We start from the raw sequence: 17,670 nt of genomic DNA, 5'->3' as shown, positions 1-17,670 counted from the left end.
TCACAGGAATAATTTATGAACCTTTAACCAAAAATCTTGGATCTTAACACATCCCCAAAAAACATGGGTTGTGTCTCCTACTTCTGACTGGCATCGCCAGCAGGTGGTGTGTCCTTAAGACCAAGCCTATCTAATCTAGAGGGGGTCCAATAAAATCTTTGTAAAATCTTAAATTGCATAAGGTGAACCCTTGCATCTCTAGATGCAGACTTGACATTTTTCAGAATCTTAGTCAACTCTCCCTCCTCCAATACCATGTTCAAATCTTTCTCCCATAATCTCTTAATAGAAGTTAAAGCTCCATCCCCCAGACTCTGAATCAGCAGGGAGTAATACACTGATGCCTCATGACCTTTCCCAAAAGCTGTAATCATCTCTCGCAAAGTATCGTACCTATAAAACTGATATCTGGGAATCCCAAAATGATGGCCCAAATTCTCAAAAGATCTCAACACTCCACCCTCATACAGAGTGTAGCAACCCCCCTCACAATCCACTCTGACCAACAGATAGTTGTTGACTTGCTGATACATCATTTTGAGTTAAGCCATATGCTCGAGGCAACATATAAATACATTTCCGAATTGAATACTCTGGCCGCTCTTGTCCAAATCATGTGCAAATGTGAGATAAAGGGGTGTGACTTAACTTCTCCGGTTAGTTTGATAGAAATGCTTTGCACTGGTGAAATAGGGGCAAGGACTTCCTGTTCAATAGAAAACCAGGGAGGGGCTCTTTCAGGTGGAAGCGACCAATGAGCCAAATGCTTATGACCAAATGACCGTACGCATAATAATAAAACAGAATCTTGGGTAGGTCTAGCCCACCTTTGTCAATCGGCCTATGTAATATGTTGAAATGTAGTCTGGGACATTTATCATTCCAAATGAAGGACTTCAGCTATGTTATCAAATTGCTTGAAATAAGAGAGGGGACATCTAGTGATTGTAGCAGGTAGTTGAATTTTGGAATACAGTTCATTTTAATAACATTAACCTTCCCAATCATCGATAAATGTAATGAAGCCCATCTGTCCACATCGCTCGAAAATTAACTCTTAAGTCAGACAGATTTGCTGGGAATAATATACCAAATACTTAATGCACTGTTTGGGCCACTGGAAGGCCACCACCACCCCTGGAAAATCATCCTTCTTTTCTTTTCGCGGCTCCTAATAGTTCCAGGACAAGACAGAACAATAATGGGGAAAGAGCCCCTGAGGGTGCCCCTATTCAGAATAATATAATCTGAAATGAATCCATTTGTTTGTACCACTTCGTCCAATAAAAGTACTCCTGAACCCATTAATTTCCAAAATCTTAAAAGAAAATCCCATTCTACTATATCAAACGCCTTTTCGCAATCAAGTGAGATGGCAACGACTGGAGTCTGATCATTCGCCACTGACCACATGATATTGATGAAACGCTTAATGTTATCAGAAGAGCTACAGCCCCAAATAAACCCCACCTGATCTATATGTATAAGAGGTTTTACTTAACCGGTTAGCCAAAATTTAGCTGGATCAGGGAAATTGGACGGTAACTTTTACACTCGCCTGGATCTTTGATCTTTTTAAGGATCAGACTCATACGGGCTTGTGTCATGGTTGGCGGAAGCTTTCTGTTCTTTAATGGTTCTGTATAAACTTCTAACAAAATTGGAGCCAATTCTGTAGCCATCTGGCCCTGGAGCCTTGCCAGTAGGCAGTGCGTTAATTACCTCATCAATCTCCTCCAAGGTTATATCAGAATCAAGAGAGTTGATCTGCTCAGTCGTCAATTTAGGACGTTCTATTGGTTCCACAAAGTTTCTAATAACTTCATCAGTAGTCGAAGTCTTGGAACTATAAAGCTCAAGATAGAATTCTGTAAAGGCATTATTAATATCAATGGCCAAGGTAAAGATTTCACCCCTAGGAGATTTAACTGAGAGAATAGTAGAAAACATTCTCTTTGCTTTATATATCTAGCTTACCTGCTTTGTCCCCTGACTCAAAATATCTTGCCCTGAATAACCAAAACTCCACTTTCACGTAACAAAATAGTATTCTGTCTATCTGTATTTCAATTGTGTCAATTCTCTGAGGCCATCAGATGACATTCTGCATGTCAGCTCTGCCTCTGCACTTTTATTATTCCCTTCCAACTCCACGAGTTCTTGTGCTTTGGAATATTTGATGAATGAGGCATACTGTGTGATCTGACCCCTAAGAACCACCTTAAAAGCCTCCCAAACACGCCCACAGAGGATACTGAGGACCAGTTAGTCTCCATATAAACATTAACTTCAGTCTTTAACATTTGTTGGAAATCAGGATTTTGCAAAATTGATACATTAAGTATCTTAATAATATCTTCCTAAATTTTTCAGCTTCCTGCTGGGAAAGGTGTGTTCCTCTTCTGTCACTCACTCGACGTTGTGTCGATGTAGTGATACTAGGGGTCACTTTTGCGAGCCCCGATCACCTCCCAGTCTTTGAGAAATGGCCAATGAGAATTGGCGAGTGGAATTTGCCACTACCCCGGAAATAAAAGTAGCTGGAATGCAATTAAATTCAGATTTTTTCTTCGGAGCTGAGCGGTTGTACTACCAGTGAGCTGAATTCTACTGCTGTTCCATTCACCTCATAAGAAGCGTATGCTGTTGGATATATGTCGCATTTCCAGCGGCTTTCTCTCCTTCTGCACGTCGAGTGCAGATTTCGCCCCTGGGCACTGCGACAGAGCTAAAAGAGTGTATATGCTGGCTAAAGAGTATATTTTCTCTAATAGAGCACACACATTGACGTTGAACATCTTTTTAAAGATGCGTCTTTACAAAGATGCCATTCCGTCTTTGTGTGATTCCTGGATGCGGTCGTTATCTCTCCAGGAATCCAGCATCTAGGAATGGGCGCTGCCTCGCGTGTCTGGGCAACGATCACACTGTTTGTGGATGGTTCATGTTCTCATTACGTTCCGGTCGCGGCTTTCCTTCTTCCGTGGGAAAGCCACTCTAGCCACCCCCACTCTGCGCCTTCTACCCACGGGTATGAGGAACAGCCCGGCTGGTGCTGGAGGCGATTTGGGGAGTTCAATGGGCGCGGTCTTGCTGGGTAAATCCCTCCACCCTGAATGCCATGGCCATCCTGCAGGTACACCAGGCCAAGACACTAAAAGAACTGTACGTGGGTATTCCTAATCCCGATGTGCTGCAGGAGCTGCACTTGGCAACCGACCCCGCCCTCCGGGTGATGAAAGTCACAGTGTGAGCACTAGTGCAGGCGATATCAACCTTGGTGGTCCAGGAACGCCACCTTTGGCTGAATCGGGTTGAGATGAGGGACACCGACAAAGCCGGATTTCTCAACGCACCCATCTCCCAGATTGGACTTTTTGACGACACCACTGAAGACTTCGCCCAGCAGTTCTCGGCGGTGAAGAAGCAGACGGAAACCATCCAGCACATCTTGCCCTGGTGCGGCTCAATATCCTGCACCCCGTCTGCTCGCCGAGGGCGTCCCCCTGCAACAGTGAAAGCCGAGTTCTCGGCCCCAGCGTAGAGCCCCCCACAGGAAGCTGACGCCCCCCCATCTCTCGGGCCAGCACGAGGACCCGGAAGCCTCCTAAGCGCCCCTGAGATTGAGCAAGACATCTGCTACGGAGCTAGTATCCAGACCACTCCATTTCCCGCTGGAGGGCCCGGAGGTAAATCCTTTGTTTTCTTTTCTCTTTTGTTCGCCGCACCCCGAACAGGCTGCGGTACACCCACATTGTCAAAAAGAGAGCTGTTTCCTCACTTCTTGAGTCACGTAATCGTTGTCCACAGCCACCGTTGTCACGGCCGCCGGACACCTGAGCACCCGCAGCCAGGGCCCCATGAACACGGCCTCCCCGCATTTGCGCGCTCGGCCGCACCACATCTACCAGTTCACGTGTGAGGTTTGCTTTGTTAAAATCCCCAAGAATATTAATAACTGAGTCCGGGTATTGTTGTTCTGTGTCTGTGTTTGGGAGCGTCGATGCAGTGCGACGCTCACGCAAGCATGTGGCAGGATATGAACACTCACCAGAATAAATTAGGGAAATTCCCGCGGCGAGTTGAAAGGCTTACAGTTAATAAAGAGCGCTTTAAAATTAGGATATCACATCCTCTTTAACGTTGTTACATCTGTACACCAACCTTCATTGATTTAAAGCATGTTCCATCGCCTCTCGTTTTCCCCATTAAATCCACTATGTGATCCGCTCGGAATAGCTGGAAGCCAGACAGATGAAATGTGCTGTCCGGAATGGCTTCACTCAGCCAGGTTTTTGTGACACACAAGACAGCAGAGGTTGAAAAGTCCTTGTTTGTACGAGTGAGGAGATGTAGTTTTGTTAGGAAGAGAGCGGAGATTCGCTAGATGAATTCTTGGCTGGGCTGTTCGAAAGCCGCATTGACAACGCTTGACTAGCGTACCTGCCCGTCTCCCTCGCCTGCGTCTCTTGAGCAGCACAGCTGCACCTCCAACTAAAATGTCCAGCAAAGCAAAGCAGGTTTGTTGTCACTTTTAGATTTTTTGTAACATAGCAATAATTCAAAGCTCATCTTTTTACTCAGTGATGTGTTTGATCATTGTCACCATCACTGAGCACATTTACATGCACAGTCTTACACCGATTATGCTTAATAAGTCGAAAACACGTGTGGTCATGTAAATGCAATAAACAGCATTTCTTTATCGGTTTAAGGTCATAAACAGCGTAAGAATAAACTGGTTGACACAGGTTGATTTTTGCCCACTACGCCGATTTTTGCGTTACATGTAAACACCTTTACCAGTGTTCTCACCAGGTTACCTAATGTGCGCACGTGTTGAGCACATGTCTCTTCACGGATTGTCTTCAAAATCAGAGAATAACATGATTATTTAAAATCTCACATAAACATGGTTCTCTTCACGAGAGGTTCTCTCGTATTGCGTAAGCTTAGCTTACGCTACGGAAAGATTCATCTTTTCTGAGATATTGAAGCCAAAAAATTATCCTTAATTTTTGTATCCATTGTCAACGCAGTGCGGCAGCTGCAGACCTTGAGCGGGCTAGCTAGCAAGCTCATAGGTTGCTCTATAGACGAGCTTGGGCGAACTCGCATCCAATGAGAGGCGTCCGCGCGCTCACTGCATCAAAGCCCGCCAAAATGGGCGTGACTAGAGTGCATATAAGCGTAGTTCGTAGGCTGGAACCCTGATTTTCATCTCTTCAGCGAAGCTCTTCGCATCGCTGACCTGGAAGCCGCGTCGCCGTTCGAGGGGCATCAAGCAAGCGTGGACAGCGCTAGAAGAAGCCGGCCGTCTCAGCCACCTTCAGCCATCCTGCGAGCTACGCCATCCGACGACGTATCCTTTTTAAAGCAAGCTAGTTCTCACGAACTATTCACAAAAGAGTACGAGCGTCTTTTTCAAGATGCCTTGCTCCACTTGCGCCTCATGTCGCGCCCTTCTCAGCACAGGAGACCGCCACATCATCTGCGCTCTCTGCCTGGGACTGGGGCACGCAGAGCTCGCCCTCACTGAGGGCGGATGCGATTTCTGCGAGGAGCTACCGATGTCGACCCTGCGGGCTCGACTCGAAGCGCTCAAAGCAGAAACCGCCGCGCCGCCTTACCTTCAGCCGTGCAGGAAGAAGCGCCGCTCACAAAGGCTGCCGGAAACTGTGGTTGAAGCGACTGCCTCGCCGGAGCATCTCCCTCGAGCATCGCTTTCACCCTCCCCGCCCCCCCGGGACGCGCAGTTGCCGCCGAGCGGCCGCACTGCTGCCATCTCGGATGACGAGGCGGAGGATAAGGGCCGCTGTTCCATCATGGCTTCAGACAGCGAGGAGTGGTCAGGCTCCCAAGCCTCCTCCTCGGCCCAGGAATCCAGCAGGACCCGCGCCGGAGTCGAAAGGGAGTTAACACGCCTCCTCACACAGGCCGTCGACTGCCTCGGGCTCGAGTGGTCACCGCCCCCTGAGCAGGCACCCAACAGACTCGACGGCTGCTTTCTTCAAAGCCATCGCCGCTCTACACCCACGGCCCGGGCCGCTCCCTTCCTGCCGGAATTACATACAGAGCTTGCAAAGTCGTGGAACGCTCCTTTTTCAGCCAGGACCCGTTCCCACGTCTCCACCTCTCTCGCATCGGTGGACGGCGCCACTGAGAGAGGCTACTCACATCTGCTCTGCACTCAATGGCCGTTTTACAGGTCCTACAAGCAGACCTTCTTCGGGAGTGGGATGAGAAAGGCAGACACCCAGAGGCTGTTACTGATCTACGAAGCGCGACAGACCTCGCCCTTCGCGCTACCAAAGCTGCAGCCCAAGCTCTAGGGAAGTGCATGGCCTCGCTGACTGTGACCGAGAGACACTTATGGCTAACACTAGCCGACATGGGAGAAGCAGAGCGCTCAACGTTCCTCAACGCACCGCTCTCTCCGACCGGTCTCTTCGGCTCCGCGGTGAGTGGCATTGTTGACCGCTTCTCAGAAGTCCAGAAAGCCACCCAAGCCATGAACCTCTTCCTGCCGTGTTGCGCTAGCTCCTCTGCAGGCCGCTCACGTGATCAGCCTCCTGCACGAGCCTCTTCACAGCGCCCAGTTCAACAAGCTCAGACTTCTCAGCGTCGACAGGGCGGCCGCCCTCGATCGCGCTCAGATAGCCGCCGCAGACCGCCGCCCCCCCGCGGGCCTCGATTTAAGGTAACGCTGAAACCAGAGCAACCGAAGTCTTCCTAACTTTGTTGAACAAATGACGGCTCAGTCCCGCCGCGGCCGGACCACCGTCAAAGCTTTGCCCCTGTCAGTCCCTTCTCTCAGGCTACTACAGTGGTGAATTTAGCAGCCAACAAGCCGGTGACACTGCCCGCTTGCCTGCACTCAAACGCCGTTGTCACGGCGACCCAAATAAATCTTGTAAAGAGCAAACATGTCTTATGTGTAGAAAAAGTGCCCACAACCCAGTGTTCGCCCCTACACACAAGCATAACACATCCCGTGCCCCTATCAGAGCACGCTCTCATAAAGCGGTTACGAACCACTCGAGCGTCAGAGTCAATGAAGGCGCCCACAAATGCGTGCGCGCGCCCATTCTCTGCCCGCTCTGTCACACGACCAGCCCTATGTGTAGAAAATGTGCCCACAATCCAGTGTTCACTTCTGCACACAAGCACTGCATGTCTCGTATCCCCACCAGAGCACGCTCACATAAAGCGGTTACGAACCGCTCGAGCGTCAGAGTCAATGAAGGCGCCCACAAGTGCGTGCGCGCGCCCATTCTCTGCCTGCTCTGTTACACGGCCAGCAAACATTCCTCTGTGTGTAAGTCCCGTGCCCATGACTATGCTTGCGCATCACGTAACAGATGTGACTCTCTCCCCATTCATTCCAATCGGGAAGTCACTCACAACACAGCCTGTTCATGCTGTCTGCGAGCAATCATGCATGAACACACTAAACACGCTCACACATTTTGTTCAGCGCTCTGTGTGCGGCAATCAGAGCGAATTGGCCATTCACCCTCTAGCGTTACGCTTCAAAGCGTGGGAAGCTATTCCAGGGATATCCAAGTGGGTGTTAAGCACAATACAACAGGGCTATTTGCTACAGTTCGATCGCCGCCTTCCTCGCTTCAGAGCGCGGCTCGAAACCACTGTGAACACGGAAGCAGCGTGCATGCTTCGTTCAGAAATAGCAAGCCTTCTGTGCAAAAGGGCCATAGAAAAGTGCCACCCTCTCTGAGCGAGTCGGGGCTTTACAGCCGTTATTTTCTTGTTCCCAAGAAAGACGGCGGCCTCAGACCCATATTAGATCTCAGGGTTTTGAACAAGGTGCTTGCAAAAAGACCGTTCAAAATGCTTACAATCAGGAAACTCCTCGTGCATGTGCGCCAGGGGGACTGGTTTATTTCTCTCGATCTGAAAGATGCATACTTTCAGATTCAGATAAATCCCCGTCACAGGCCATTCTTGAGATTCGCCTTCGACGGCCAGGTTTATCAATACACCGTCCTTCCGTTCGGCCTGTCTTTAGCACCCACATGGAACACTGGGTTGTGGGATTTTACAATATGGAAGTGCCTGCTCTGCAGGCAAAACTACTAGCGGTTTAATACGCTACAGCTCCCCTGGTGAGCTGCACTGATTCCACACAGACCGGCACCGCCGCTCTGTCGTTCCCTTCCCACTATGTGCTTATGTATTACACAATCAATGACCCGCATTCTTGCCGGCCAAATATTATTTCCCCACTCATAAGGGCTCCCCGGGTCCCCCTTAATTCCCTGGGGCTCATACAGTGGATGCTTGAGCGCGACGGCGTTGACAATGGGTTCCCGTAGCGTAAGCTAGCTTACGCAATACGAGAGAACCTCTCGTAAGAGAGCGTATCGGTTACCTAACGTAACCTCGGTTCTCTCTAGATGAGGGAACGAGTATTGCGTAGCCGGCCGTGCTCGCGCCACGAGCGACTTTTCGCTTCAGTCAATGAAAACCAGGGTTCCAGCCTACGAACTACGCTTATATGCACTCTAGTCATGCCCATTTTGGCGGGCTTTGATGCAGTGAGCGCGCGGACGCCTCTCATTGGATGCGAGTTCGCCCAAGCTCGTCTATAGGCTGCAGCAGTTGCCGCAGAGCAACCTATGAGCTCGCTAACTAGCCCGCTCAAGGTCTGCAGCTGCCGCACTGCGTTGACAATGGATACAAAAATTAAGGATAATTTTTTGGCTTCAATATCTCAGAAAAGATTAATCTTTCCCGTAGCGTAAGCTAGCTTACGCAATACTCCTTCCCTCATCTAGAGAGAACCGAGGTTACGTTAGGTAACCGATACGTTTTACAGCATATTGGTTTACATGTAAACATGCTCATTATGATTTGCATGTAAGGTGTTGAGGCTGATGCGTATCTCCTTGACAAACATATGTCTGAAAATGATCAGGTCAAGGTCAACTTGCCATTATAATCCAATGTCAGTTTATTGTTCCTCTGGAAATGGGATAGCCCCTAACTACTTCTATGGGTTTCATCAGTAAAATTCAATGATAATATAAGATATCGAACATTCACATAAAATAAAAATAAATAAACATCAATTAGAAAATAATTAAAGGGATGAGTTGGAGTGGGAAATAATGGAAAATCAGCCAATACATATCCAGCATGCATGTGAACTCCTTCAAAACTGTCTAAAAAGCATCCCATGATAAGATAATCAACTTAAGCTCAAATAATTTACAATGTTACATTATATAGCACTTTTTCTGATACTACACTTAAAGCACTTTACACAGTGAGCAGGGGACTCTCCTCAACCATCACCTGTTAGCAGCACCCACATGGATGATGCGACAGCAGCCATAGTGCGCCAGTTCGCTCACCAGCTATTGGTCGAAAGGATAGAGGAGAGTTATAGACCCAATTGATGGATGGGGATTATTAGGAGGCCATGATTGAGAAGGGCCAATGGGGGGAATTTAGCCAGGGTTACACCCCTACTCTTTACAAGAAGTTTCCTGGGATTTTTAATGACCACATAGAGTCAGGACCTCAGACTAACATCTCATCCGAAGGATGGATTATTGAATAGTTTTGATGATCTAACTATTATTCCAAAGTGTTGAAAATAGTATCAATACCTAGAATGAGCAGGTGTGTCCAAACTTTCAATGCTAGTGTCTATGATTTCAAAGCATCTCCTCCCATTTTGTTTTTTGCCTCCTTTCTTTGCCCTCCTCTAGAACTCATACACACCCATTTCTCTTTGTCCTGAACTCACTGATTCTTCTGCTCTCAAGGAAATACAACATCCAACCTCAACCCATCTCACTGACCTCTCATTCCTGAGGTAAGTTGGTCTGGAAGAGGATTTTACAGAAAGGAAGAGAGAGAGATGGTAAAAGACGGAGGTACAGAAAATATATTACTGTAAAACGTTACTTTAGTGGTTTTGAGCCACCAAATCATGGTGATGTGATCATGAAAAGCGTTGACAGGAAGGTTAGCGGAGCGAGAGTTGTACTAGTTAGAATGAAGAGATGTATCATTGTGGAAAACAGATGTTTCAACATCTTTGGGAAGTCTTTAAGCCAAAACGTTGTTAACTTTAGTTGTCTGTGTAATAGAAATGTGACCGTTAATACATTATGGTACAATTATTATAGTTTTGACCAAAGCATGGTTGGATGATTGGTTTGATTGGTTGACAGACATTCCAAGATGTTGATTCATGTTATGAGATACATTAGCTCCAGGTTTGCTGACCACATGGCTGTTCCATATCACCTTCCCACATTCATTTGTGCAAAGCTGTTCCAAAGTTTTAGATTAAAGATCTTTGATTATGTAATTACAAGCCTAAATTACAAGATGCAGTGCTAGAATGTCTGATGTTGTGCATTACCTTGGGGTGTGCATTTCATATTCAATGTAATTTATTTTGTGTATAATATTATTACATTAAAATTGTAAATGTGTTTGACATCTGTGGCTAAAAGTTGCATTACTGAATTAATTTGGCATCAATTCTTTTCCAGATCTCAAAACAGAGAAAGTAAAACTATTCTTGCATTTGTCAGAAAAACCTGCTTCTAAACGTCTTGTTTTTAGGGACAATATGACCTGTCCTAATTGTAATTGTAAATGAAGGGAAAGTGGAAAAGGTGAAGTGAATTCAAACAATTCGCTGTGTTCGGAAATAACTGAATTTGATTGTCAAATGGAAGAGGGAGGTCGTGCAACTTGGTTTTTACAAGCTACTTCATGTCTTCAGTTCCTTGTCTTGATGATGTGGTGGCAAGCAAACGTCTGTTTCCATGACTAGAAGGAAAAGGAACGCAAAGCACTTTACAAACAGAAAGTGCCCATGTCAGAATGAAATTTGGATGGACTGTGGAGATTTGAATATGCCTTGTCAACATTTTTGTTGACATTTGCATTGGGGTGAGAGCAGTCTGATTGAAAAACGAGCACTGTTCAAGATTTAGTGCAGATGAGAAACATCTACAAATAAAATTAGCTCCACCCATTATTCAGTAATATATATATATATATATATATATATATATATATATATATATATATATATAAGAGAAATGCTGGCTATACAGTTAAAAGACAGTTCTATATATTCTGTTTCCTTTAAGGAACTAAGAATATGGATAAAACCGACAAGCTGAATTGGACGATTTAGAAGAGGTGGTTTATTTGGAAGATATGGAGGATATAGAAGCTGAGAAAGCTGTGGAAGGTTTGGAAGCTGCCCGCCCTACCCAGATCATCCATTAGATTATGGAGGAACAGAAGTGACCCACCAGCCTGGTTACCACTCATCTCCAAACCCCACCATTAATGTGGGATACACAGCATACCCAGAGCCAGGGCTGAAAGCAGGAGTTAACAATCCAAACTTTCAAGCAGGTACGTTTCTAATCACAGCAGAACCAAAGTTAATGGGTTCCTCATTGGTTCCTGGTGGATGTAAGGGGTGAAAAGAGGTCAATTGTTTACGCCTTTGCTTCAGAGGACAAAAATGCCTCAATCTTCCAGAATGTTCTGGGATTGTGGTATATTGGCCACTTACTACTATCAAACCAAGTCAAACCAATTATTTAGTCCCGCCAATTATTTTATAGAATTACTTAAAATTAGGAGGTGTAACTCTCGATTGCTGTCAGCAAACCAAACTGGCTTACCTTAAATGAACTTGTTTAAATGAACATGCAAAGTTGTGACAGGTAATTGGACGTAGTGGCAGGTTGGGGGGGGTTATATACAAATTTGCCTGGTTCTGAAATTCTCATTAATGCGTTGATGTGATGAATCTCATGACAGCTCTTATATCTTAAATATATTATAATATTATATTTTAAAACCAAAGCGCTTTACACTGTGTCCCATTCACAGTCATACACCAATGGTGGCAGAGCCAAGGCACTAGCCTGCCATTGGGAGCAACTTGGGGTTCAGTGTCTTGCCCAAGGACACTTCGGCATGTGGAGTCATGTGGCCAGGAATCGAACCGCCAACCCTGCGATTAGCATCCAACCCGCTCTACCACCTGAGCCACAGCCTTCCCTGCATTTAAACAAAAATTTGGATATGCCAATGAGTGCGAGATTCATCACCAATATTTTTGGTGTATTTCCTTTAAGAGAAAGACTAACTTTTAGAAAGATAGCAGGGGGGAGGGGGGAATCACCAAATGATCACAATGTCGATAATGCTATATGTAATATATTGATAACTCGGGACGATTATAGCTGATTAATAATGTTTATAATTAAATGTAGAAAAATAATCAAAATGTGTCAGAGGTATTAGAGCAGTGATAACCTCTTTAAATCTGTTTCTGAAGGCCCAAACCCAGGGATGTACCCTCCAGGTAAGTTACAGTCTTTAACTATCAATGCATGAACAGTTCATTAAGCAAACTCCAAAACCAACATAATACCTCAGTATTTTATCTACTGTCAATCACAGATATTATTGCAATAATTACCTTTTTAATCTTTTTCTGAAGGCCCAAACCCAGGGATGTACCCTCCAGCCACCGGTAAGTTATGGATTTCAACTTGTATTTATCCCAAACAGCTAGATCAGTGCCAGAAATGTCTAAATATTAACTACTAAGTACTTCATCTATTGTCATTCACAGATATTAGTGAAATAATCACCTTTTAAATCTTTTACTAAAGGTCCAACCCCAGGGATGTACCCTCAATCCACCAGTAAGTTACAGCTTTGAACAAGTTGACAAGCTCCAAAAACACCTGAATACAAACGCTAATGCTAATGCTAATGCTGTATTCCATTCAAAGTTGGATATGGGATATTAATAATTCATATCACAGATTTCCGACCATGTGTGCATTCCACTGGTCAATTCTAAGGCTACGTATGATTAGACAAAATGGCAACACTGCCGTTAGCTTTGCAGCCATTTGATTGTCAACAAAGAGGACATTTTGGCTCATTGAGTTGTTGAAAATGTAACGTTTATCATTAACACCAGAAATCAGAGTTGAGGATTTCCACACAAACTTGGAAGTCCGAATTTAAATGGCACTCTATTGCACTTTCCCAAGTATACGTTTGGAAATTCTGACTTTGGAACGTAGCATTACTACTGAAAGTTGGCTCAATCGAATTATATAAGACAATTGATAAAAGTTATACCACTGGCCACACCTAAACCAGACAGCACACACACATCTCTGAGATGTCTGTTATAGATCTTTTCATCTGGAAAGCATCACAATCTAATTTCTATCTGCTAAACATATTAAAAAGATCAGATTTACCAACATTCTACATCATAAATGTCTCAAATACATCTGCTGAATGTCTTACTGGCATCCAAGAGGGAACGTCTTATAGACGTATTGAAGATGAGCAAACAATGTAAAAAATAAGTCTTCCAGATGTAAACACAGACATCAAATAGACGTCTAGGTGATATACGTGCGCTATCAGGGAAATAAACTGATGAGGTGAGCAATGCATTTCATATTTAGACTATGCAATATATATATATATATATATATATATATATATATATATATATATATATATATATATATATATATATATATATATATATATATATATATATGAGTTTGTGTGTGTGTGTGTGTGTGTGTTACAACCGCAGTGATGCTCCCGAGCCTGCGTGATTTACCTGGCCAAACCTTGTGCCCGCACTGTAAGCACCAGGTGATCACTATCACAGATTACTACAGTGGACTCATGACCTGGATGGCCTCGCGGATGTCTCGCCCTCATTGGGTAAAATTCAACCTCTTTTCTCATTTAACCTCCTGAGACACAAGTGTAACAGCTGTGTGCATTTTTTGGCTACTAAGCATGAGCAACGAGGTTTCTTACTAGATGTAAATTTGTTGGCGTTTCTCCGAAGACAAACTCTGCTGTGGTCAGCGCCATGTTGTTCTGTCACAGGAGTTTAACCCTTTACTGACAGCACAGAGTCTCCTGAACTGAGATCAATTGGTTTAAATTAATATAAATTATGCATTGCGTATAGCAAAGCCAAAATACATCCATGCATTCTGCATTTTTACTTGCCCTGCCAACATTTTCTCTGGTCAAACAAAAAAAATTTTTTTTTAAGCACCATACTTTTATGTGTCCAACGTTATAATAAAAAAAATATTTGTGATATTAGAAGGAAATTATACAGCTATACTATGACTCCATGACAGCTATAAATTCATAAACACTGAAAAACAATGATGACATATATGGGTAGTTGACGTGACGTGGCTTTTTCACCGTCACAGAAGAAAAAAAATAAATGATTTCACATTTTCATCATTTAGAATACTGTAAATGGTTAAACATTTTCTTGTTTTACATGAATTTGTTGTTTTAATATCAGAGTTATATTTAATTTTTTTATAACTTTGAGCCAAATCTCAAAATCGTCCTACGGTGTGACGGTAGACAAAATTATTTCATAAATATTAACTTTTATAAATAAAGAAAATAATGTTTAAAAATATTAATGGACACTCCTGGAATAATTGTGCAAGTGTCTATTTCACTAAGTGGTCATCACTTTTCCTATACATAAATTTTTTAAAGTGTAGGAATTTCATAAAGTTTGTCACAGAAAAAAATGTCCTTTGGTGTTATGCAATAACCTGATATTAAATTGGGCAATATCATGGACAACTACATTTATTTGAAAGAAACCATTCAAGGTCATGTGACTGAATACCCCTATGAAGCCCATGAGCAGTGCACATGGTAAGTATTTCTCTCAGAATTGTTCAAATATTTAACTATGTTTTCAGACCACTGAAGTTGTTAAGTTTTGTTGTCCTTTGGTGTGACACCCTAAATTAATTTTTTAATTCAAATTTGTATTTTTAAAAGCAGGACTATATAATATATGCAAATGTATAATGCCAATTGTTAATGACAGTTCAGCTAGCATTAGCATGGTTATTAACATGCCACAAAAGCTCAAATGTCCTTTGGTGTGACAGGAAATGTCCTTTGGTGTGACACTTTGGCCTGTCACACCAAAGGACACAGATGTCACACAATAGGACAAGACCTCCTTAAGAAGCTATTAAAACAAATAGATAAAGTTTGTTAACATACTTTTAATTTTTTTTACCAGTTTTGATGATTTTAAATTCAATAATGACTTACATTTGAATGTTTATTGCCATTTTTGGAGACTACATAAAATTTTCTGAAGTGTTACTAAAACAACTATAATGTATAATGTAACAACTATAAACAAATATAAAGTACATAAATACAGTGCTACTACTTATAATGCTACTTAACTTTTTTAGAACAGAAAGAACTGAGGGAGAGATGAGTGCAAACGAGAGGACCAGACAGTATAGGGAGCAAATTAAAAAGGATCCACAGAGAAAGGATGCGATCCTAAGAGAACAATGGAGAAAGTAAATCAAACTAAAATGTTGCCATATACATCTTAAAATAATTCAGGGATCTTGCTGAGTGACTGAATGACTGCTTATTATTCAGTATCAGAATAGACCTGTGTGAGGTTCAGGTTCAACAATAGTTACATAATAAGCTTGTTATTACAGAATAATAAACTATATTGTGTTTTATAAGAAATTAATAAGTAAGTGGTTACATTTGTAGGGAAAACACTGTAGGTCATGAGTTCATAATTAAGTATACATTACATTAATTTCTCTGTTGATCCATTAATCTATATTCTATCATTATTTCAAACAGATAACATGCACTCACCTAAAGGATTATTGATAATTTCTCATTAATGCAAATATCTAATCAACCAATCACATGGCAGTTGCTTCAATGCATTTAGGGGTGTGGTCCTGGTCAAGACAATCTCCTGAACTCCAAACTGAATGTCAGAATGGGAAAGAAAGGTGATTTAAGCAATTTTGAGAGTGGCATGGTTGTTGGTGCCAGACGGGCCGGTCTGAGTATTTCACAATCTGCTCAGTTACTGGGATTTTCACGCACAACCATTTCTAGGGTTTACAAAGAATGGTGTGAAAAGGGAAAAACATCCAGTATGCGGCAGTCCTGTGGGCTGAAAATGCCTTGTTGATGCTAGAGGTCAGAGGAGAATGGGCCGACTGATTCAAGCTGATAGAAGAGCAACTTTGCCTGAAATAACCACTCGTTACAACCGAGGTATGCAGCAAAGCATTTGTGAAGCCACAACACGCACAACCTTGAGGCGGATGGGCTACAACAGCAGAAGACCCCACCGGGTACCCATCCTCTGATGGCTACTTCCAGCAAGATAATGCACCATGTCACAAAGCTCGAATCATTTCAAATTGGTTTCTTGAACATGACAATGAGTTCACTGTACTAAAATGGCCCCCACAGTCACCAGATCTCAACCCAATAGAGCATCTTTGGGATGTGGTGGAACAGGAGCTTCGTGCCCTGGATGTGCATCCCACAAATCTCCATCAACTGCAAGATGCTATCCTATCAATATGGGCCAACATTTCTAAAGAATGCTTTCAGCACCTTGTTGAATCAATGCCACGTAGAATTAAGGCAGTTCTGAAGGCGAAAGGGGTCAAACACAGTATTAGTATGTGTTCCTAATAATCCTTTAGGTGAGTGTATGTTAAATCACTACTCAAAACAGCCGAACACACTCGTGCACGGAGACTGAGAGGAGAAATAAATTAGATATATGTTAAATCACTACCTATAATAAGATATTATAAGCATCAATGCTTTCTTATTGATGGATCTATAAGTATCAAAGTTACTTTTGGTGTGATATGTTTTGCACAGTTTATATTGCTGAAAAATAAAAACAAATGTCCTCCTTTATAACTGTTACAATAAACACTATATATGCTGACTCATTATGCAATGACTATCTTTGTCCTATGGTGTGACAAACATAAAACAACAGAAAAATATACTTATTTTAAAATATCTTTTAAAAAAAGAGTCAAGTTTGGCATTAGGGGAGTTACAATAATATCTCCTCTTAGATGGGTACAATTTCAAACAGTTTTGTAAGGTTGGCGAAAAAGTTTTATTGACATTTGTAGGGAAAAGTTTATCAAGTTCATCTATTCATGGTGAAAATTATTCTAATTAGTACTTTCATGTAAAATAAATAGCACTTTAATAAAAAATGTTTGAATAATGTGAACAATTCTCTCAAGTATTTTTTTTTATGTTATTGAATATAATTTCTTAGTACTTTTTAAATGTCACACCATAGGACACATTTACAGTACTGTTGAGTGAAAACGTGAAAAAAATATGTGAAGTCATTGACAAAATGAGTGACCACTACTATTTTCTGAAACTACAGTTTTCATACTCCATAAATATATGTATTTTTTCTTAAAAAGTTATGTTTTCCAAAAAAAGTACTTTTTCTTGGCCATTTGTCAACTACCCATATGCATATTCTCTAAACATTATAGGGGCAAGGCTGTGGAATTAGGCCCTGTTGTTGAGATTTTTTTTATGGATATGTTCTTGTCTGGTGTGTGAAAACATAAATAAAATATGCCCCCTTCCTAATATACATACTCTGACATACCATCAGTAAAAAGCCAGTGAATCTGTGCTGTCTGTGAGCACTTTATTGGGTAACACTTTACAATACGGGTGCATTAATAATCATTAATTCATGATTAACTAATGCAC

General features: G+C 42.7%; 1 protein-coding gene across 3 annotated transcripts in view; it reads left to right on the top strand.

Moving 5' to 3' along the window:
* Window positions 1-17,670, top strand: part of LOC127653202 (somatostatin receptor type 5-like) — a 40,621-nt gene that overhangs the window by 18,822 nt on the left and 4,129 nt on the right. For 2 of the 3 annotated variants that reach the window (XM_052139798.1, XM_052139800.1), the window contains 6 exons: window positions 9,738-9,844; window positions 11,142-11,415; window positions 12,353-12,379; window positions 12,518-12,550; window positions 12,693-12,725; window positions 13,649-13,782. In XM_052139798.1, coding sequence (XP_051995758.1) covers window positions 9,738-9,844; window positions 11,142-11,148 — 114 coding nt within the window. In that variant the 3' untranslated portion in view covers window positions 11,149-11,415; window positions 12,353-12,379; window positions 12,518-12,550; window positions 12,693-12,725; window positions 13,649-13,782. The remainder of the gene's footprint in view (window positions 1-9,737; window positions 9,845-11,141; window positions 11,416-12,352; window positions 12,380-12,517; window positions 12,551-12,692; window positions 12,726-13,648; window positions 13,783-17,670) is intronic. The other variant, XM_052139799.1, reaches the window with a different exon arrangement.

This window comes from Xyrauchen texanus, chromosome 12 (assembly GCF_025860055.1).
Source record: "Xyrauchen texanus isolate HMW12.3.18 chromosome 12, RBS_HiC_50CHRs, whole genome shotgun sequence".
Taxonomy (NCBI): domain Eukaryota; kingdom Metazoa; phylum Chordata; class Actinopteri; order Cypriniformes; family Catostomidae; genus Xyrauchen; species Xyrauchen texanus.
This window is presented reverse-complemented; position numbering and strand designations above follow the sequence as displayed.